The sequence below is a fragment of the Eleginops maclovinus genome, chromosome 12 (assembly GCF_036324505.1).
Source record: "Eleginops maclovinus isolate JMC-PN-2008 ecotype Puerto Natales chromosome 12, JC_Emac_rtc_rv5, whole genome shotgun sequence".
NCBI classification, from domain to species: Eukaryota; Metazoa; Chordata; class Actinopteri; order Perciformes; family Eleginopidae; genus Eleginops; species Eleginops maclovinus.
In genome coordinates, this window is record NC_086360.1 from 12,339,670 (window position 1) to 12,362,401 (window position 22,732).

At 39.5% G+C, this 22,732-nt stretch overlaps 2 protein-coding genes across 2 annotated transcripts; both read left to right on the plus strand.

The window, feature by feature from the left end:
- Positions 1-253: 253 nt before the first annotated feature.
- On the plus strand, positions 254-14,486 carry spef2 (sperm flagellar 2). Its single transcript, XM_063896542.1, is given in 39 exon segments — positions 254-435; positions 823-925; positions 1,076-1,304; positions 1,543-1,713; positions 1,880-2,026; positions 2,484-2,557; positions 2,708-2,921; positions 3,052-3,240; positions 3,952-4,139; positions 5,065-5,236; positions 5,370-5,592; positions 5,713-5,800; positions 5,989-6,044; positions 6,178-6,218; positions 6,453-6,556; positions 6,768-7,015; positions 7,172-7,244; positions 7,334-7,488; positions 7,645-7,851; positions 7,958-8,085; positions 8,409-8,536; positions 8,985-9,079; positions 9,082-9,122; positions 9,231-9,368; positions 9,544-9,746; positions 9,974-10,019; positions 10,298-10,357; positions 10,465-10,594; positions 10,722-10,829; positions 11,093-11,231; positions 11,575-11,647; positions 11,833-11,989; positions 12,084-12,190; positions 12,268-12,450; positions 12,580-12,672; positions 12,771-12,941; positions 13,262-13,465; positions 13,887-14,009; positions 14,257-14,486. Coding segments are annotated over 39 exon segments (5,133 nt in total). The 5' UTR covers positions 254-377; the 3' UTR covers positions 14,323-14,486.
- A 661-nt stretch (positions 14,487-15,147) lies between these two features.
- On the plus strand, positions 15,148-21,470 carry LOC134873902 (UDP-glucuronosyltransferase 3A1-like). The gene is made up of 10 exons (XM_063897809.1): positions 15,148-15,603; positions 16,014-16,115; positions 16,256-16,376; positions 16,669-16,832; positions 17,070-17,234; positions 17,693-17,901; positions 18,120-18,265; positions 18,437-18,522; positions 19,194-19,413; positions 19,509-21,470. The coding sequence occupies exons 1-10, from the start codon at positions 15,522-15,524 to the stop codon at positions 19,774-19,776; spliced, it is 1,563 nt and encodes a 520-aa protein (XP_063753879.1). The 5' UTR covers positions 15,148-15,521; the 3' UTR covers positions 19,777-21,470.
- Positions 21,471-22,732: the final 1,262 nt, after the last annotated feature.

A 22,732-nucleotide genomic window follows, 5' to 3' on the forward strand; every position in this document is an offset into this window, starting at 1 on the left:
TACCTCAAACACTACACATAAGTCATTATTTTCTTTCGCACTGTAATTTGTAAAGGGTGGGTGCAGTGAAGTGCTGCTAAAAATACAAAAGGCCCTGATGGCCCTCTTAAGTGTGAAGTTGTACAGGTTCTGGATCAGTTTGGAGTCATTGCATCCCACCATTATTTTGAGTGTAGAAAGGAAAACTGATTCAGAGCCAGCTGTGTCCGCCCCTCCCACCCGCGCTACTCTGTTGACCTGTCACCATGGCAACAAGGCACCGTTGGGATATCCTCTGCTGTTTTTCAACAGTTATTATCGAGCTCCTTCGATTAACTTCGACTTAATGTCCATTATTATGAAGTAGTATCGTCTGGATTTTCATTTAAAGACATAAGATGACGGATATTTTGTGCAGATGGCTGAACGAGGAACTCAAGCTGTCAAAAGCGATTGGTAAGTGAACAAAGTTATCGCTATCTACCTAGTTACCTGCTGGCATAATTGACTCTTTACAGTTAAATTAGAAAAATCTGACGGCGCCATTTTGGAAGCTAAACGTCGAATTTGAGAAATGGATGACTTATCAACAAGGTCAAACGATATTGATTGGTAGGATGATATGTTATCAGCAATGTTCAATAAGGACCAAGAAAATATTTGGGGAAACATGACAATCCATTGTTACTTGCGACAAGGCTAAGTGAACATGTCATTTTAACATGTCATCTTTAAACGCTTTCGATAATTAATAGGTTTTCAACATATTTTCAGTTTTAAGCAAAATATCACATGTTGAAACTGTCACTGTTTGAGTACATTAACTCAAGTTTTCCTTCACAGAGCCAAAGGCCTTTGCCAAGGATTTCTCCAGTGGCTACCTACTTGGGGAAGTTCTTCATAAATATCAGATGCAAAATGATTTCAGTATGTTTATGAAAAAAGAGTAAGTTGCCTTTTTTCTTCCTCTTTCTATCTATCAATAATCAATGGTTTGTTTTTGTTTAAAAGCAAGCAAACAGTTTCATAATTTTCCAGCTCATTTAATGCGTTCTCACTGTAATAATTAAATAATTGAAGTTATCTTATTTCAAAGCACCTCCATCTCCAGACTGAATAATTTCACCCGCATTGAGCCCACACTCAAGTTACTTGGGATCTCCTTCAACCTGAACACAGCGCAGGACCTGATGCAGGAGAAGCAGGGTGTTGCCACACGCCTCCTCTACCAGCTCTTTGTCACACTTGAAAAGAAGAAGAAAGCAGACATCAGCGGCACATTGATGGAAATCATGCAGAAAAAGGAGCATGAAATCTACTCTGATGTAAGGGGGACTGTAAAGTTGTATTTGTAGTTTGTGCATTTGATTTCAGGCCTATTTCTTATGGCAACAGCACATTTTATTTCTGTCAAACCAGTACTACTACTCTCTGGTCTGACCTTTATTCTTTCAATGTTTGTTTTTTTTATGTTGGAAGTTTAACTTAATGTTAAATCTACAAGAAGAAATAAAATATATTTTAAAATATGTTACATTAAGCATATTATTTTCTTTGACATAGCAACTGCATCAAGTGGTAAAGCGTGATGCAGAGCTAAAACTAAAGAAAATTTCGCAGCACTATGAAGAGAAGTGCCAGCAAATGGACAACAGGTTGGAGATTACCCGTCCCATCCAGCAACAGAGACCACTCAGAGTCCAGGATGAGAAGAGAATGAACAACAGTGAGAAGGTATTGGAAACCATGTAAAGTCAAATGCAGTATTGCAGTACATTTATTCATTTCTGACCAAGGCCATCTTTAGTTTACATTTTTAGAAATTCTTCACATAAGCCCCCGTTGCTTGATGGATGCAAAGAAGGGTCATGCTAATGAGTGGAAACTCTTTATGTTGCAGTTGCTGGTGTTTCGTCAGAAGCAAAAACACATCATGACTTGTAATCAGGCCACTAATGTTCAGGTGCCCAAGCCACCTGCCTACACTTCACAGTTCAACCTTAAAAGGAGGCATCAACAGCAGCACCGCAAGGAACAAGAAGCGCAGGTGTGATTCAGATTAAAGAATGATGTGATGATTTACCGACACAGAGGCTGGAGTGGCTATAGAGAAGTATGCTGAGAGTTTGTAGAAGCAGATGCTTGAATGGACCTTCAAAAGATATCCTTTACACAATTTTAGCAATCCAGGCCCAACAGCTCTGTGTTTTTTTCTTGTTGGCCAGATGTTCCCAGTCTTCTCACTACTATAAGGTTGTTATTGCTTACACTTGCATTGTTTACAGAGGGGAGATTAATTCTAAATCAAATTATTTGTGGTTTTCCAGATTAATTAGAAATTCCAACAGATGACCCTCTGTATACAATTCTACCTCTAATGCAATTGTCATGCCACCAGTTCAACTAAAAATCCTTTAATTTTTCCCAACATGCAAAAATGGAAAGAAGTGACATACGTCTGTTGGTCTTGTGGTTATTGCAATTTTCATTCATTTTGTCTGCAGACTGTCAAGACTGAAATAGCCCAGTTTGAGACGAGGAAGAAATTGCTTACTTATGGTGCTCCTTCCTCTTCAAGGTGAGAAAATAGGGAACGTGCACTCAATTATTATTGTACTTATGTGGTATTCTTTATTGAAATGTTTGTATTGCTTTAGTTGTTTTGCAATCTGAAAATGTGACATTGGGACAATGATTAAAAGTGTGTATTGAACTTTTTCATTTCTAGTGGTCAGCCTGTCCCTAGAGATTGTGTTCCTGGTGGTTGCAGCCAGGGCTGTGAGGTCCCTGGAAGTGGAACTAAGCTGACATTACAATCTAATAGCAAGTATATACAGAATATCCGACAGAGGCTGGAGGAAAGTGCTGGAGCTCGTGAGCAGAGAGAGAAAAGACGGGACAGATTCCTGGTGGAGCAGCTCAAGGCCCATGAAGCTCAAGAGGTGAAACGTCAAGCTGAACATGTTTCAGATCAATCTGATACATGCTAATCTATCAAAGTCTGTTATTTGACATTCTTTATTTTAACCCAAAGTGTGTCAATTGATCAGCCATCTCTTCCTCAACCTGCAGGATGCCCGGCGAGATGAGCAGCTGGTGAAGCGTCTGACACGTCAGACCCAGCAGGAGCAGCGTTTGGCAGCGCAGCTTCTTCAGATACGCATGCAGAAGGATGTGATACGGGAGAACCGCCTATTCAGAGAGCAGCAGTACCAGCAGCGGAGAGAGAAGGACTTCCAGGAAGCTCTGGAGAGGGAGGCGGTGAGATAGGATGAATAACGAAGAAGAATAATTCTCTCTATTGTTGTTTTTCATTAGGGTGTAATTGATAGCATGGGTGCTGTAATAGGAAGAGAGAAGAAAGAATGTATTTAAGTAGTTAGTATTAACGAGAGAGAGAAAGACAGATACATTGTAAGAAAGTAAGACTATATAATTCATATATAAAGGCAGATAGCTGGATAAATTATTATTAACTATGGTCCGGCATGGTTTCAGTGTTAAATATTCAGTATACTTTAGTGAAGTATAGTCTCAGATTATGTGAATATTTGCTATTTAGTTAAAAGAGCGAAATAATCTTAGATGTTTTAGAAAAAATATATATAATTGAATGTACTTAAATGTGAAAGCTTTAATGTGGTATTATAAATGCTGTGTTGTAGTAAATTATTAAGTAATTAGTAAACTGTATTAATCGTTACTTGCTGTTGGACAGCAGCTAACAAGGATTTAAATTCTCCCTTTATTTCTGCAACCTCTAATATCAGCCATGTACTGGTGTCTGTTGCTTTGTGTCTCTTTAAGGCAACTTTCAAAATAACACCTAGTCGTGTTTTTTGAACAATAAATGACCTAATGTGACATCTTTCACTTTCCTTTTTTACTTCTTGACTAAATAATTAACCAGCAGAAACATTTACATCATGCCTTCTCCACTTATTTCGTTTCTCTGACTGGGGCCTGGTATAGGCTTTGGCTCAGCAGGCTAAATTGGACCGTGCCGAAGATATCCGAAAGGAGCGTGAACTCTGTAAGAGGAATGCTGCTGAGCGAGCTCAGAGCAGATTCAAGAAGCACTTTAAGAGCTGCAAGGACATTTTGGAGCAGATAGTGGACTTGGCCACCAAGGTTGGCGAATATCGACAGCTCACTGAGAAGTATGTCACACAGTTTCTTTCAATGAAGCTGTTCACACATACACGATATCTGGGCTTGAAGCATTCTAACCTTGATCAGTTTTCTAATGATAATCTGGGAATCCCAAATATGTTATAAAACTTGAATCTTTAATTATTATTAACTTTTATCTGCAATGATTGTAAAAGTAATTAAAACAATCACGTTTTAAGAATTGAAAGTACATTTTCACTTGGTTGCCTGCATTATTTGAGGTATTTATTTATGCTTGAACATATTTAACAGTACAACATTGAATAGTCTAATTTGTTTTAAATGTATCTGAATAAAAGGTTTTCTATTTTTAAACTATTATACATGAAGACACAGTTGGTAAAATGAACTTCATCAACATAATGAAACATGGGATAATAACTCTTTCTTCAACCCCCAAAACATGACATCAAATAAAACAATTTAACAGGAAAGTTCAGCTTTAATTAGTTCAAGCTACACAGTTGTCAAAGTCAGAAGAAGAATCATAAATAAAGGGATCAAGCAATGCAGGATGGAGAATCTGGCGGGCTGTGAATAATGAAAAAACATGGAGGAAAACTAAGTGTTTGCAGGAGATGATCATCTGCGTCTTAACAAAATGAATCATAAACCTGTAAAAAGATTAACAATATGGGAGCTGACCAGTTTAGTTAAATATAATGATTCTTCTCATGATCAATTCCAAATATAGGCACGGCCCAAACAACCGTGCATTTTTTTTGCATTCCGCTACATAGATTTTACATATCTATCATATGAACTCATCTAAGATTAAACAATATCGTACTACAGTTAAGTAAATCATTATTAAGGCCCAATTGAAAAAAATATTTTGATTCAATTAAAATACATTTGGCCATTTGTAGTCTAGCTTTGCCTTTTAACATTTTTTTCTGCTGTCATGTCCAGTCAGATTCCAGAGAAGTCCATGAGAGAGTGGAAAGAATTGCTGTTCAATGGTCTGCCTCTCTATGAGCCGATAAATTCCCAGCAGCCTGAGTTTGAGTTCACTCCCCCACTAGATCCTGTAGAACTTGAGAAGCATGCGATCCTGAACAACCAGGACTATGATGAATACACCGTGAGTTTATAAAACAAGTTGATTGAGTTTTCAGATCATGTTTGTGTGTATGCCCACAAATGCTGAAGCGATGCATTACTTTATCTGATCGCTGAGGATCCTCTTTGACTTGGCCACAATGCCACTTTTTCAGAACATGGTAGATGAGTGGGCATGGCCAGAGGAAGCAGGGGAGGCCAAACTACCCCTGACCAACAACAACATTCTTGGACACGTTGTCCTACGACTGAGGAACATGGTTCATCAACCCATCATAAAACCCTCCTCCCCTTCATTACCTCACTTTGCCTTTAAGGCCTGTGTCCTGGGAAAGCTTTGCTCTGGCAAGACCACCTGCCTGGCCAAGTTGGCTGAAGGTACACAGCATGCAATCAGAACAAAGATGCAAGCATTCGCACGAACACAATTTAACACCACTGAATTATCTTTTTACTCAAATGATATAGTAAAAGCATGTGTGTTGTTTCCTGCTCTAGCCCATGGCATCTATGTCTTATCAGCGGACACGCTCATTGAAGAGGCGCTGAATGCTCACAGAAATGGAGAAAAGGTTTGTCAGATACAGTATAACAGGAAAGTAACTTCACCAACATTCGTTTTTGAATTTATTCTTATCACATCATTTAAATGAAAGGATTTTTCATTAGAAAATCTTAGTAGCCTGTACTGCTGGTGCCACAATGTGTAATCCCGTTAAAACCTCAATGATCCTAAACATTTGAACTTGAAACATCAGGTATTGGTCACAGAAGAGAAGAAGAGGAAGGCAATGAGCACTTGTTCACATCCTGCACATCCCTGGATCCTGGTGGGTTACTGAAACCAGCATGATTTAATTGTACATTAGTGTTCTTTTTGCTGCCGATAAAAATGCACTGCATATAAAGTATTTCCCAAATTTGTTTGTTTGATGTGATACTCCTAATTTAATTGTTTTTCAGACCTCGAAACTGAAGAGAGAAGTAGAAAGAACACCTTAACAGTAAGTGTTGTGTGTGATCTTCTGACAATAATGTAACCTGTATACAGTTTATACCACTAACCAACTTGAACTCATTTGTTTTCCTTGATGAATCAAAAAACAGAATTTTTGAGGAATGTAATCATTTGAGAATATTGTGACTAAAAAAACATTATTTTCTCCATAATAAATGTGGACCTATTTGACATGAAACTTGTTTAACTATTTCCACGCTTAACTTTGTTTCTTAACCAGCTGTCTACCCGGGCCATGCAAGGAGCGGCTGCAGACAAAGAGCTGAGGAAAGGCAACCCCATCCCTTATGATCTGGTAGTGGACATCATAGTAGAGGCTATCAGGTAAACTCATGAACTGTATTGCTATTCAAAACGTTACATGTGATGTTTCAAACTGTATTCTAATTTTAACAGTCACATTTCACTTTACAGTCAATATTCCAGAAATTTCAAGGATACAGACCTACTTTTACGAACAGTTTGAATAAAACAAATAATAAACAAACTCCCAAGATCACTGTCCTTACAGTGATATTGTTGGTGTCCTTAATAGGCAGGTTCCAGCTCAGTCAAGATGGATCCTGGATGGCTTTCCTTTGGACATCACCCAGGCCTACCTGCTAGAGAGAGCCCTGGGTGGGTGTGCAGATGTAGGGAGTTGTGTTGTGAACAGCAGGACAAACCTTGCTGCTGATCCTAATCCACCCAAACCTCCAACCCCCCCACCTCCTGTACTGGACCTGGCTCTGCTGCTGGATATCCCTGATGAGTGTGTGATCAGACGTGCTTTCAGTCATGCGGGTATGTTAGACCGGTCGGAGTTTAATGCCAAGTATCTGTGGCTGTGTGCATCAGTAAATGATCTGTTAGATGGTGCGGGTATGAATACATTCACAAATAACCAGGTAAATATAAATACTATGTTTGTGTGTTTCTCTTATTCCCAACCTGTTGCAGATCGAGATAGTGCTGCTGCTACAGCTGCCTGTCCCAAAGACAGGACCTTGTATCTGGCACAGATTCCTCACAGGTAAAAAAGGAAATATAAACTGAAATGAACACATTACTACCTCTGTTTACTGTCCGTCTAATGTTTAACATCTTCCCCCTCCCTTTCAGAATTGCAGCGTTTGAAGACACCTGGCCCAAACTACAGGATTGGTTTGGTGAAAAGCAAAACATTTTGGTCCGTATTGATGCAGATGTGGACGAGGAGGAGCTTTATAAAGGGATGGAGTCTGTCCTGCAGCAAGTGTTGATGCAACCACAGGAAGGTAACTTGTTTTCATTTTAGTGTTACATGAAATGTATGTAGACTCAGAACTACTTTCTTCTTTCTTATGTAACATAATGAAAAAAGTATTTTGTTTTATTGGACACTGATGATGAAAGAAACTCAATATTTACTCTCAACCTTCTGATCTCATCAGCTCTTGCTACTCCTCCTGTTGAAGATGTAATGTTGGACAGTTGGAAAGCTCCTGACTCCCCCTATTCAGCTAAACTTCAACCTGTAGGCCAACCTCAGGACGTGTCACACGAAGCCCCCGGCCCTACAGAGTCCTACACCAACATTAGTGGGGAAACAGCCCAAAGTCTGAAGTCCCTTTCCAAAACAAGCTCTAACTCCCCAAGAGGTGACTTGATCAGTAGTTGTAAATTATACCTACTGACCATGTGAACAAGATTCTTTATTTTTATCATTGTGATGATTTAATGACTTATCTTCTTGCTTCTCAATAGGGCACTCTAGGAAGGCATCCATGTCCTCAGTGATCAACGAAGACTCTCAGGGGGTCCCAATAAACCCACCTGAGTCTCCCTGCCCAGGTTCTTCCAGCTGGGAATATGTGGATGAACCCCTTCCTCCAGTAGGATACACTTTTATTAATATTTGTTTGCTTATCAGAGTTCGAAGTGAACATCTTCTCTAAGAATCAGTTTTGGCAATGACACATTACAAAACATTATGCACCTACTGGGACTGCCACCAAGTTGCCCTCCAACAGGAACTATGGACCTGTGGTACCCTACCTGTGGTACCTTTCATTGTTTGTTTTAATTATATGAAGATACAGTACATGTCAAGGCCCATCTTTGTCAAATCTGCTGCATTTCACTATATCCTGTTTTGTTTTATCCTCCCATGCCCCCTGCTTTGTTAATATTTTCCTCTCCCCCTCTCTATTTTTAGGAAGTCCCAGGGTTAATTTGCCCCCATTGGGACACAGTGTGTGATTCCTATGTGAAGAACGTAAAGACAGTAATGCAGCAGATGCGCTCACAAGGCAATGTTATTAACAATCACCTATTCAATATCAGGTATACTGCCAGGCCTTTGGAGTATTTTCATTATGGACACTTTTCTATGCATCACTTTTCTCCCTTTTTTATATTTGATATTTATTGTTGAAGTTACATTTTAAATGTCAGTACATCCATTCTTACACCATCCGATAACATTAAACACCTCGATGCCCTGTAAATAAAAAACTGTATGGGAAGCTATACATCTTTGCAGCGACTCTACAATGGTTAGCTATAATTAATAATATATCGTAAAAAAATATCAACAGTTATTTTTTGGTTACATTTTGACGAGACCCAAATGTTCATACCGTATGGTCCTCTATCAGAAATATTCTTTTCAAATAAAGAGAACAATTATGTTAAAATGTAAGACCTAAACAGTGGTCTCTGATATAGTATGTTTACATTTATTATTATTATTATTATTATTAATATTATGTAATTCCATGGCTCCCTGTAGAGAGGACTACAAGCATTACCTGGGACGTCCTGACTTAAGGCAGGAGTTAGTGTCTCATTGGCAAAAGGACTTCAACAGCATACCTGACGATATGAGAAAGACGAGGATACCAAAGCAGAGCTACATCTGAGACTGGATGTGAGAACAATTTCTAATACAATACAGTAACTCTTGATTCGATCATGAAAATAGTATAAAACCTGCTTAAAAAAGAAAACATGTGGCGACACTCTGACATGTGTACAGGAACTGCGTGAACGTCTATGGGACATTAGTGACAAGCGTAAGGAGGAGGACGAGCAAGAGAGGGCTGCTCTCATGGGGGACGGCTGGTTGGAGGAACACATGGTCATCCTCATCAACTACCACTCTAAGCTCATGCAGGTGCCTCCTCATTTCCTTTTTTGACTATTTACATGTTGTTGTTTATAAACTCATATCATGGAATCTGCTCTTTGTTTTATACCTGTTGCACTGCTTGTTTGCAGTCCTCTTTTGTTCATATTTTCAATGTTTCTTTTATGTATGACCATAACTTTGGATTATTTGTGCTTTATAGGTCGAGTTGGACCGTTTCCAGGATACACTCTGTATTCTAAGAGTCTACTATTTGAGCATGTACAGACAGGTGCTGCCTGAGCTACCCCCCAGGTTGGCTTGTATCTCCCTTCTGGACTCCCCAGAAATGAAGGATCTGGACGAGAGGCAAGAAACACACTATTCATAACAACCTAAATATGTCAGAAACAAAACTACAAAACTGTGAATAGTAAATGATTAGAAATTAGTCGGTGAAAGATCTATGCTGCTCCACCATTACTGAGCCACCAGATAGGACAAGAGTGCACATGAAATGTAAGGGTGATGCACAATTGCACACATCATTAACTTTAAGTGTTCTTTATGGATGTTGTCCAAATCCTTCGCAGTGCAAACACATACACACATAAGAAATGTCCTCCTCTTCTCCCATTTTTCCCACTCTGCAGTCCCCACACCAAGGAGAAAATCCAGGATCAGACAGAAACTGTCAAGGTCAGGTCAAATATCAGATATCCTGCATCTGCTCATGTACCTTTCAATAACTTCCACCATTTTAATGTCTTCCTCAAGATCATAAAGGACTACAATATGTATCATTCCATTCATCTTTGTTTTGTTTCGAGCTGTGCCATATTTAAAGTTCTTTATGGTTTACATTTTAGTGTTGTTATTCTTAAAAACATTTTGCCACTTAAATAAGATTTAAATGATGATTAATTAATAATCAGCATTATTAAAAAGAAACTGACTGTTTCCCTTGTTAACTCTAGCTTCTCCAAGATAAACTGATCTCTGGCTACACAGAGTCACTCAGAGGCATCAGCAAATTGGTAATTTTTGTTTGTGAGAGTTTGCATAATTAAATAATGATGAATATATATATATACAGTCATATTTATTTTAATTCCTGACCTATATGGGTTATTTGTGTGTGTAGGTATCAGCAGAAGCCCATCAGGGGGAGATGAAAGAGCATAAGGAGAAACCACAAGAGAAGGAGAGGGCACAGGTCTCTGCAGGTGCAAATAAAAAAGCAAAAGGGAAGCAGTCATCAGCAAATAAGAAAGGTACGGTTTGTCATTTGTAGAGTATTAAGGAAACCATGGAGACGTGCCTTCTAACATGTAGTGTACGATACAGTAGGTATTTGTCATCATTATTTTCATCCAAGTTTTGTTCTTCCAGGTCCTCCAGGTCCATCATCCCCTCCTCCTGAACCCAGCCCCACAGCAGCTGAGACTCATAATAAGGAAGTCAAACAGAAAGTACATAAAGAGTATGCTGCCACACTGGCTCAAGAGGGTATGCACTGTAGTTTCAGCAGTTTCTCTATACATCACAATAACATATATATAATATTCATATTTACATATTTTCAATTTCCTAAGTGGCTGTAAGAACTATATAATATGATATACATACAGGTCAGTCTCTTGATATGTGTATCCATGTTTGGACTTGTGTGCATGCTGTTAACATACATGCATATGTGTTTAAAGAATCATTATACTTATGTAGTTGTGTTCCTCTGTTTGTCTTGCTGTATGAATGGATGTGTTTTCTAGAGAATGCAGCAAAAGTGCGCATTGCGCTGGTAAAAGGTCATGGTCTGAGGACAGTGCAGTCACTGCAATGCGGAGCAGAACAGACTTCAAGCAACATGGAGAAGTGGTTAGAAACCCACTATCTTGCAGGGATGAAAAGGTACGGTGCAGTTCAGTGTGGGTCGATGTATGGTATTGTGTGGGCAACATGTGATTGTAGAGATATTTAAATGTGAATAAAGCTGCAATAATGGAGCACTGCACTGCTGTCCCAGTTTTATAAACGTTTAGTTTCTGATAAGCGTTATAAATGATGTCTCTATTTTGTGTCCATGGCTTGTCATATTGCTATATAGTTCATGTGCTCGTATGTAAGACCCATAATTGAATTATATAACTAGTGAGTTACTGTCCTCTTTATTTTATTATTCATTATTCATTCATTTTTATAATGTAAACTATATATATACTGTATAAATATCAAAATTTCTCTTTTTCTCTAGTATTGATCAACTATCAGAAGTGATCCGCCACCACATAGAGGCTGGTGCTAAGTTGAAATATGAACTGGTGTTGGTACGTAAGGACTTTTAATTGTTGCTAAGAAAAAGTACGATATTTTAATATCCAGATCTTAAGTGCGGAGCTCAAAAGTTACAGCGTAGTTGGAGGGTTAAACTTCAATTGTTTCCCAGTGTGTGACATTTGAGACAGCGAACCACAGTCTCCTCGCTCTAACTCCTCTTTATTCTCTTTTCCAGGAATGTACTGACTTCTACCTGAATGGAGACTGCCTCATGGTGGCTAGCCCGGCTCCCCCTCCCCTTCCACCTCCTCTGGAGAAACCCACAGGTTCCACCCCAACCATCACCCAGCTACAGTCCCTCCACAAACAGCTATGCAACATTGCTCCATCAGGTTAATACAGAGCTGACCGGTTGTAATGTTATGGGTCTATAAGTCCTGCTATTCAACTTTCCTTCCATCCTTTTCCTTCCTTCTTCACATTTAGGCCTCATATCCAGTTCTGAGTTCTACAGTTTGCTCAGGGATCTCATAGGTGTTACACTGGGCAGAAACACCTTACCTGAGGAATGGATTAAACAGAGTGAAACACAGGTACTCTTCAAGTGCACGTTTCTCTATTATATTTGCCTTGCTTACAGGAGAGTTGTCTTTTTCTCTCCTCCCCTTAGTTGACGGAGATTGTATCGCTGCTGACAGACGAATATGAACTGATAGACTGGCATAGATTTCTGCTCAGTGCTGCCCTCCCTTGGCCATTTCCCTCCCTATCACAGCTGCTGACTGTGCTACAACGTTTCAAGGCAGCAGATACTGGAAACACAGGCTATATAAACGAGGAGCAGTACCTACAGGTCTCTACAAACACACACCCAAATCAGACATTATATACTGTATATTTTATATATTTAAAGTGAAAACTGTAGCATGCTGAACATAAAAATAAATGTCGAAATGGCTCCTCTTGCCTCCTCTCTCACCAGACCGAGCTGTGGTTTTCAAGTGAGAGTGTCCTGCTCGTCCCAGAAGACCCCTCAGAGTCTCTACCTTATGACCGCCTGGCTAACCTACGCAAGGTAACATCCTGATAAGCCTATCAATATTCCTGAAATGGGAAATTCAAGTGGTCATGGCACAAACAACTTAAAAGTAAAAGAACCATCGTCCTTCTTAGTTTTTTTTCCAGTTGTTTGCGGACCACTCTTTCTCTCTACCTCGACTGGACTATTTTACCATGCTGCAGTACTTTGCAGCCGACCCTAACCCCAGACAGGGCTTCATCAGAGCCCTCAGTCTAGTGCTAGGACAACACCTCAAACGCTCCTCCCAGGGACATCTTGTCAAGGTGAGAGAATTAAACCACAAACAAAGGGGAATGAAATGTTCACTTCAAAAATCATTCAGATCATTGCAAAAGCACCTCTGCTCCATCTTCTGTAATCACAAACAGGGCTGTTTCCTGTCACAAATGTCTTCAGGTGGTCCAACATTACATAAGAAACCCTTTTTATTATTTTCAATCATGCCAACAAGATTTTCCTTAAGCATGCATCAGATTTTTCTAGTGGTTGGTGATTCGTTTTGGAAAGAAACATGTGAGTGTTTCAGGACAAACTATTGCACTTTAATGTGACTGTATTACTTCAGTATGTTTTATACACACAGTCGATGCCCAGTATAGAAGAGGCTACAGAGTTGGATAGAGATTTCTACAAAGAAGAAGAGACTCCGTTAGCATCAAGCAGTTTGTTGGGGGAGCAGGAAGTGTCCATCGCTGCTCTCGTTGCTGTCATCTCCCACAAAGTCACCAAAATGAAGGGCGTCAACCACCTTCCTCCAGATTGCCTGAGTCAAGAGGAGCACACTGAGGTATAACAGTTCAAACTGGGCTTTAAAGGAAATGCGTAAATGAGTAGTCTAATTCAGTAAGGAATGAAATTGTCGACTAAATGTAGTCAAATATGATAGGCTTCATATTCAATTCAGCAGAATTTATTTTTCCCTCAGCAAGATCAAGTATTCTATTTTGCTTTCTGCTGTTCACCGTCAACGTTTTGAAACATTCTTTAGATATAAAGGGAACAGTCTACACCTTAAATAACTTAGTTCACTCAACAAAAAAACAAAAAAAGATGTTATTTGACTGATTCTGTTCGCTAGCTGTATTCCTCAGCACATGTAAAAGGTTGAGCAGTCTTTACTTAAGAGTTGTTCTCTGAGTAGATGATTCACCTTATGAATAACAGGAAACTCTATCCTCATGGTTCTTCTCTTCTCTGCTTGCCCTTAGCAACTGGTGCATATATTCAGAGAGCTGGGCTACATGCCTGAGGACTGTATCCCCTTCTCTGTTCTCTCTCTGCACCCTTTCATCCAGGATTTGATGGAGACCTCAACACACTTCCAGCTTGTAGTGAGTCTTGATTTACACACATATGTTTGTGATTTGTTCCCCTAAAACAATGTTTTGTAGTTTAGAATCCACAAATACTACTACTTGCTGCTGTGATCAGGCAAACATAATTATCGTCACTGTCCACCATTATGTGTTCTCAAACCTCCTTTCAATTCACCTTTTTTTGTCATCTCCTTACTCCATTTAACCATTTTTTAAAACCTAAACTATCTCGTAATCCCCTCTTCCTCTCTTTGTCCCTCAGAACATTCATAGAGTGCTACCGGCTCTTCAGGATGAAGGAGAGGCTAACAGCTTGACAGTTTCCTAAGGAATGGCAAAAATACGTTCTGCTGCACCTTGAAAATCTCTTTTATCAAGGAAATGCAAAAGAAGTGGCCTTTTGCCATTTTAAAGTACTCTTGACACAGTTACTTTTGACATCATCGATTAAATCTATTGCTTATCTCAATTTTGAATAAACATATTTACAACCATAACCTGCGTCATGTAGAAATGTCTGTAACAAATGATGGCTGAAATGACAACAATAACATCAATGATGTCAGGATTGACCCCTCTTACTTGTTGTTTCCCCCCGATACACTCCAGCAGTTTTTCTGACTGACTTGTTTTTCTAATGACCCTTCTGACACTGAAAGGCATTGGTTGTGGCTACAATGAGTGCATTGTCCAAGATAACCTACATGTCAAGCCTGACTTACCAGCAATTGTCTGCCAGGGCACCCTCAACCCTGTCACAGCCCAGTCAGCAGTCATCTACTCCCATCTAGCAGTCACTGCTGCCTGTCTATCAGTCAGTTTTGAAAGCTGGCTGTTCTTGTTACTTGCCACTTACTGACAAGTCAATTTAAGTTACAGGAGTCACAATAATATTATCACCATAACATGCCTTTCTATTCTTATCGAGGGAGGGGGTTACATTCTCTCAGCAACTTTGAGAGAATGTGACTCTTCTCCCCCCCCCCCACACACACACACAGACACACACCCACACCCCTCTGACCCACCTCCCCTTCTCTCTTTTCCTCCCTTTCATTATCACTGCAGGTCCAAGGCTCTTGGACCTCTCAGTGACTCCTAGAGAAAACCGTGCCACTAATATGTATCATGTAGACAGTATCATACTTGCAGACTTGCATCCCAAACCTTCTGAATAAGGAATTCACCAAAGTCTTAATGTCGGACCTTTGACATCAACTTGCCACTGAAGCCATTAGCCGTCTTTACTCCTGGCTAAACGGACCTGGGATCCAAGGGAAGACTTTCAGGACGTAACATGGTGCACTGAAAATGATCATTTATCGTGGAAAATGTTTCATTGGTCTGGATCACAACTCTGTTTTAGGACCTGTTTGCTTCAGATACTCACTGGATCTAACTTTGTTGCTGCGATTACAGAGTTAAAGGACTTCTTGTGGACACAACAAGGTTTTCATTACAGTTCATTTTGAATTGGAAGACTATTTTGGGAAGACGTTCACTGCACATCAGTGTGTGGCACTCAACATGGGGATTGTATTTTGGATGTTTCCTCTTCTGGCTCTTCCAGTACTTCAGTCTGCCAAAATCCTGACTGTCTGTCTAATTGGTGAGTGAGGGAGCAGTAATTGTTCAAATGTCCTTCACTGGTAATAGATGTTTTCATTTTAAAAATGTGTTCAGAAATATGAAAAGAGCACCTCCTTTAAAATGTGCTTACGGTAATTTTATAATATTCAAAAGTCAAAGTCAAAGTCCACTTTATTGTCAAAGTTTCCACATGTTTTATACATACAGAAAATTGAAATACCGTTTCTGGCAGTCCCACAGTGCAAATATAAACAAGAACATATAACATAAAAAGATAAGAGCCTAGAAAGAAAAAGGGGGGAGTAAACGGGGTATACAAAGAAAACTAAGTCATATATACATATATTAGACACAAATGTATGCTGTGTGGGCCATTTTTTCAGACAGCAGAGTGATTTGTTTTATTTCTTCTTCTCTCACCTTCTCTAGGAGGAAGCCACTACTTATTATTAGATGAAATTTCTCATACCTTACACCAGCATGGCCATCAGGTCCGTATGCTCTTGCAACTGGGCAACCCTGTTATCAAAGGTAAACTGTACGAGCAGTACACACCAACATGCAGTTACAGAAAATATTTTTGCACAACTTTCTCATGGCAGATTTGTTGTCACACTTTTTTTCATCCAAATGATTGCAAATCTCCGAATCTCTTGTTGAAATCCTGTTAGGTTTTTCCTATGCTGGCCGTGCAGACAGTTACCTGACGACAACTTGGTCCGTAGGAGAGAAATACATCAGAGAATACAATGGCTGGTTCCTGGAGCAACAGACACAGTTTCTACTGGGAAGGTATCCCCAGATTTCCTGGAGACTTTGTTAAATGAATTGAATATTTTAGGAGAAAATGAGAATATTCTCTTAAACCTAATCTAGTTTTCAACGTTTTAATCTGTCATTTTATAGCTCTTGAATTTGTCTGATAGCCTACCAACGCTCAATTGTTTCTTATACAGAATTCTGACCTTCTTCAGAGTTTAAGATATTTGTAATTTATGTCATTGTAATATATCAGATTTTAATCTTAAATTCTTTCTCTCTCCTCTGTGTCTCCCTCTTCAATTACTTTCTTTTTCTCTCTCAGGGATAGCTTTAATAACTTTCTAAACTTCATGGGGCACCTGTCCTATCAGTGTGACAGGCTGTTAGAAGACAAAGAGATTATACATTTCCTCCAGAGGGAAAACTATGACATCGCAATCCTTGATGCTTTTAACCCCTGCTCCTTCATCCTGGCACACAAACTTGGTACATCTGCTTTTCTTGTCACCTGATTTTTCATAATTAGGGAAAAATCTCATTATCATTACCATCCTTTAAATCTTTCCCATTTCATCAGTCATGTATCATTTTTCAATACCTTGCCACTTTTATTAATAGATTAAATACTTATTCAAATTAATTGTGGGTCCAGATTTATGGTGTTTATTTAAAATGTATAGCAACTACAACAGTTCTATGCTCTTTACTCTTGATTTACTCCAGGGGTCCGCTACATAGCTTTCTACCCCGGCACTCTGAACGGTCCACTGTCCATCGCCCTCCCCAGCCCGGTCTCCCACGTGCCAGTCTTCAGCTCCCAGCTGTCCGACCACATGAGCCTCTGGGGTCGTGCAAAGAACCTCTTCTATTCTTTCTTGTCTCCTGTTGGTAAGAATGGTCTTACACTATAGATGTGGATTGGGTAAAGGTTTTTTTACGTTATATTTCTCATCACATCTCATTCTTGTCTCGGTTCTCTCAGCTGCTTTTCAGGACATAATGCTAATTCGGAAATCCATCCTTTTTTATCTTTATCATCAGTTCATTTAAAATATCAGCAAATTGTATGTGACAGAGATGTATGTGTGGTGAAAATGTTTACATTTGTTTTCATCTCGTATAAATCTGTCTTTTCTAACAATGTCTACATCTGCATTAGCCTATTATCTTAGTGATCCTTTTAAAATATTTACTTTCTATTTGTTCCTTAAAGAAGGCTCTGTGTTTGCAACTAGTCAGCAAGTGCTTTAGCTTTAACTCATTAGAAAGAGATAAGAAATCTGAATTCACTTCCAACAAGTTGAGCATAAATGGCAGATCTGTTTGTTTTGTGTCTCATACCAAAGGCCAGGAACTTGTATGGCGGACATTTAGGGCAGTAGCTGAGCGCCACCTTGAGTCGGGGTCCCCCCCTGGAGGTCTGCAGGAGTTACATGGAGGAGCTGAACTCTGGGCCTTCAACACTGACTTTTCACTGGAGTTCCCCCAGCCTCTCATGCCGTACACGGTGCTGGTGGGAGGTCTGCTGAGTAAACCTGCGAAGCCTCTGGAGCAGGTCTCTTCTCTTCATTCTCATATGCAAATAAACAAATCCAAATACATCAGTGAGAATCAGGTTTTCATATTAACTAGCCTTCTTTCCTTCTCTTGACCTTTCTTACTCGCCCCTTCACCTCTGCACACACCTCCTTCTCTCCCTCATCCTGCCCTACCCAACTATGTAAATGTCCCTTGCACATCTCCTCAATTACCCATACCCAAACCCCTTTTCAGGATCTTGAGATGTGGATCTCTAATTTTGGAGAGGCAGGTTTTATTGTCGTGACTTTGGGATCAATGGTCTCCTCGGTCTCTGTGGACCGTCTGCTTGTGGAGCTGGTGGCTGGCTTCTCTAGGATCCCTCAGGGGGTTTTCTGGAGGTAAAAGCATTACACAACTCATACTGGCATAATCAATCACAGATCTCATTTTTGACAAAGACAATGAGGGGAGGAACAATACACATATTTGTATTGAAATCCATAAACAAAACCTCTATATATGTCAGGATGTTGAGGGAAATGCTTAAGTCTGCAGTGTTTTGCTTACAGGTATGACCCCAAGCGCTGGCCATCTCACCTGGATAGACCTCCTAATCTCAGGATAGGGGACTGGCTGCCTCTTAATGATCTGCTGGGTAAGAGCCTCTCTTATCCTAACCTTTTATTACAAACTCAAATGTGGCCTAAAGTGTACGGTAGACAGTTAAAAACCTTTTAATTACAGGATTTACGGCCATCTGAAAATAATGTAGATTCCAAGGTATAATCGTGTCGAAAAGCAATGCAGCATCACCTTCAACTTTGAAGAAATACAACATGACTCAACTACTTGCTCTAATGTTCACTAAACCTGCTCTTATCTCATTCAGAGAAGGAGTAAGATTCAAATACAGCATGAATGATCATGTTTGCTGCTCTGTGGTGTAATTGTCTTGCTGTGCTTCCCCATCCAGTAAGTGTTGGCAGTGGTTTAGCTCTCAGTGTAATGAGGCCTAACCTATAAGATAAACCAGTGATGCTGAACCTACAGCAAGATAGGTACCATGCAAGAGTCCATTAAGAATAAATCATGAAAGTAGACTCAACAAGCTTGGTAATTTTCAAAAGCTTAAGAGGAGGAACCTCCCGACAGATGTCTGCGCTTCATTGACTGTATATTAACTTGTCTCATTTTGCAAAAGTGGCCCCCGGACAAAGCAAGTTCGATATCCCAGAGAAAGACTGTTTTATTTGTTTGTACTAAACCACAACACTCTAACTTCCTCTACTCAGTGATGATGTTTTTCCTATTTTCTGTTTACCCCAGGACACAATAAAGCACGTCTCTTTATCACCCATGGTGGACAAAACAGCCTGCTCCAGGCGGTGTACCACGCTGTTCCTGTGCTGGGAATCCCTCTGTTTGGGGACCAGTTTGATAATGTGGTGAGGGCTGAAACAAAGGGACTTGGCCTCACCATCAACCCCACACACATCACCAGAGAACTGCTCAGCTCCACCATTCAAACACTCACACAGGACGTCAGGTACAGTACGTGGGAAACATTTGTGATGCGTAGAGCACAGATTTGTTTGTAATTACTCCTCATTTCTCTTTCTTCCGATTCTTCTCCTGTTCTAGGATCAAGTCTTCAGCTTTATACCTTAGCAGGATCCACAAATCTCATCCGGTCCCTCCAGCCCTTCGACTGATCCAGTGGGTTGAGCACATCCTGCATAGTGGAGGTGGAGCTCATTTAAGGCCTGCTTCACTGACACAAGCATGGTACCAGAGATACCTGTTGGACCTGGTGCTTCTTTTCTTCCTGGGGCTTCTTGGACCTGTAGTTCTCTGCTGCACTTTCTGTAGGAACAAGAATAGCAGGGACAAACACAAAAAAGTACAATAGCAGTACAAAGGGACATATTAGATGTTTATTTTAGTTCTGAGATACTTGTTTATATTGGACTTGAACACTGCACCACCTAATATACTGCCGAAGAACAACTAATAATTCAGGCTTGATGTAACTTAATCATACTATTTCACCTTAAAATAGTGGTATTTAATTCAGAAAATTCCCTTTAATTATCTAAATAAAAGTTGCAAAAAAACAAAAAGGTTTGAGGATTTCATGACTGTGCAAAAAATGCATTGAAAACATGGTGGGAATACTGTTGCTTGACTTTAATTTGGTTGAGTACCTTTCGCATACTGAATAGTATTCTGTATTTCCAGTTTTCCTTAAGTGAGTAGCCTTAATGCCAAGTGTCTTACCCTCTTCCCTCCCAGCGCCAACGTGTCTACCAGACGTTTCATTTGTCCTGCAGCGCCACATTGTCCAACACCTCTGTGCAGCTTTGACCTGACTGTGCTGCAAGCAAGGGTGGCTGATAGTAGGCAGGCAAACATGCTCCCTCCACCAAGCACTGCTTTTGTGCATTTGTGTTGTTTCATGTTACCAAATGGCAGCCAGCCATCTAAGGGTAGATTGATGATTGTTCAGAAATGTGTTGTGCTGCAATGCTAGGCTAGGTTGGGTAATTTGGTGTAGATGCAACACATTGATAGAATATACCTGAACTCTCAAAGTACGCTCTACCTGGAGAGTGTGTTTATGCACATGTGTATCTGCATGTGTGTATTTGGGGAAGCGTAATGGTCTACTGGCTCTTCAATTATCAACCACCTGCAAATCTCACCCCTGACCCCCACACCCTCCTCTGCTGGTTTCCGCTGAGTCTCTTTCCCCTTTTCTAAATAGGGCACAAAAGCGAACAGCAGTGTTCACGGTAAGCGCTCAAGCCATCCTTGAAAGCGGACCAGGCCTTGGAGGACCCCCCTCTCTGTTCTGTCCTCCCTCCCACTCATCACATCTGTGTTGGGGGTTAGCAGGGAGGAAAATATAGATTAGCAAGGAAATAATGACCAATTAGGACAGCTTGTTCTGTGTCCATTCAGCTGTCCATTCTTTCATTCCTTCCCTGCATTTCATTCATCTGTTGGGCTGGCAGTTGAAGGTGCCAGTGAGTCTTCCTCTGTCTCGCACGCAATCCTAAACAGGCAGGGCAAAGCAGCCAAAGCATGAGACAACAGGACCACCGGTGGGAAAAAAGAAAAGAGGCAAAAACAGTGGAAACTTTAATGATGAAGAAGGACACAACAATGGAAAAAAGGACACAGGAAAATGATCAAAATCAGAAACAAAGCTTTGAGAAAGAGAAGCTAGAAATAGTCATCATTAATAATATAACTGAAATAACATTTTGTGAGGCATTTTTACTTTTAAGCTAGAAATGAAATAATGTATTTTAACTTGACTAACAACAACAGCATTTAGTTTAAATCATGATTACTTCGAGTTAGCTACTGTCACAAGCAAGATACAATCTATTAAAATAAAAGGACATAATGATAGTTGCATCACAACTTCATATAAGATTGGGCAACGGGAAGATAATAATTGACGTAAAGGTTCTTAAATCATGCATGTGTTCTTTTGAAGTCAGAGAGATACGTACGTAGTGGCTCTGATGTGTTTTTGTTAAGTGTGAAAAAATTATGTTTGATGTGCTTTCATTAAAACTGGATCCACCTTTTAAATAGCTGTAGTAGTCTGTTCCTGTCTGTATTTTTTTTACCAAGCAATATCTTTATTAATGGTTTCAATTAATTTCCATAAGCAAAGAAGTTAGCGTAAAAAAAGACAAACATTGAAAGGAGGCTGGAAGATAGTGACACAATTGAAACAACACGACACAGAAACATTATAAACAAAGTTATACATTAAAGAACGAAATAAATAAATATTTAAAAAAACAATACTGATATTGTTATATTTGTTCGATGTTTTTAATGTATTACTTGTAGTTTATTTATGAATATGTTCTGTAATTATTGAATGTCAAAAGATTGTCACAAGTAAAATCCTACGCAGGTTATTGGCTCTGTGAGTTTCAGTGAGGAAGTAACAAGCAAATAGGAAGATGGAATCAGACAGTAGAAAGGTGACTGTTGGTGGGTTTTCATTTATCTGTGGATTGTGGATTATAGCTCCATCTAGTGACCTGGGAAGAAGACCCAATTGAGAGAGTGAGACTTGTGCATAAAAAATACGACTTTTTAAACAATAGTTAAGCCCAAATATAGGCCTACTTATAAGTAGAAAATGAAAAAACAAGTATTATTTTCTAATATTGTTACTTCGGTTACATTTTCCGAATCGGGTAGGTTAATACAAATGCACTACACCGTTAAAATACCAATATACTGTTTAGATTGTGTACAATTTACATCGCTGCACCACTCGATTCACTCGAATGCTCTTTTTTGCCTGGTTGTACATGGCTCCTTTGCAGAACAATATTTTACAAAACCATAAACACATTAGAAAATCATAATTTGTGGTGGAATTGTATTGCATATCAATAGGTGTATCTAATAGTTAGTCTATCCTCATTATATTTGGGTAACCAAATATTGAAGGGACACATTACAACCTTAGTGTTTGAACTGTACTTCATTTTAATTTGAGGATTCTCTTCTTTTGCTCCACAATTAACAAGTTTCAGAGGGAAGCTTTGCACTTTTCCACTTCACAAAAAGTAACTCTATACTATTAAAGATGAGATTTGATATACAAAACTATGATAAATAAAAATATGATGCAGTTATAACAAATACATTAAGTAACCCAGCACATACATTCATTTGAAATGAGCTTCTTCTTCTTCTGAACCAGCTACAATGTTAAAATGCTTTTCAGGGTGATGATATCAGAGGATATAAAGCATTTTTTAAAGATTTTCTTCCACGGTGTGTACATTAAAACCCAACACAAAATGTCATATTTGAAAGTGTCCATC

What these genes read in the sequence shown, in the direction of transcription:
- LOC134873902 (XM_063897809.1), top strand. Translation starts at nt 15,522, where the DNA reads ATGGGGATTGTATTTTGGATGTTTCCTCTTCTGGCTCTTCCAGTACTT. An exon ending in CATCCTGGCACACAAACTTG is followed by an intron (nt 16,833 to 17,069) that starts GTACATCTGCTT and finishes GATTTACTCCAG; the next exon opens with GGGTCCGCTACATAGCTTTC. An exon ending in CCTCAGGGGGTTTTCTGGAG is followed by an intron (nt 18,266 to 18,436) that starts GTAAAAGCATTA and finishes TTTTGCTTACAG; the next exon opens with GTATGACCCCAAGCGCTGGC.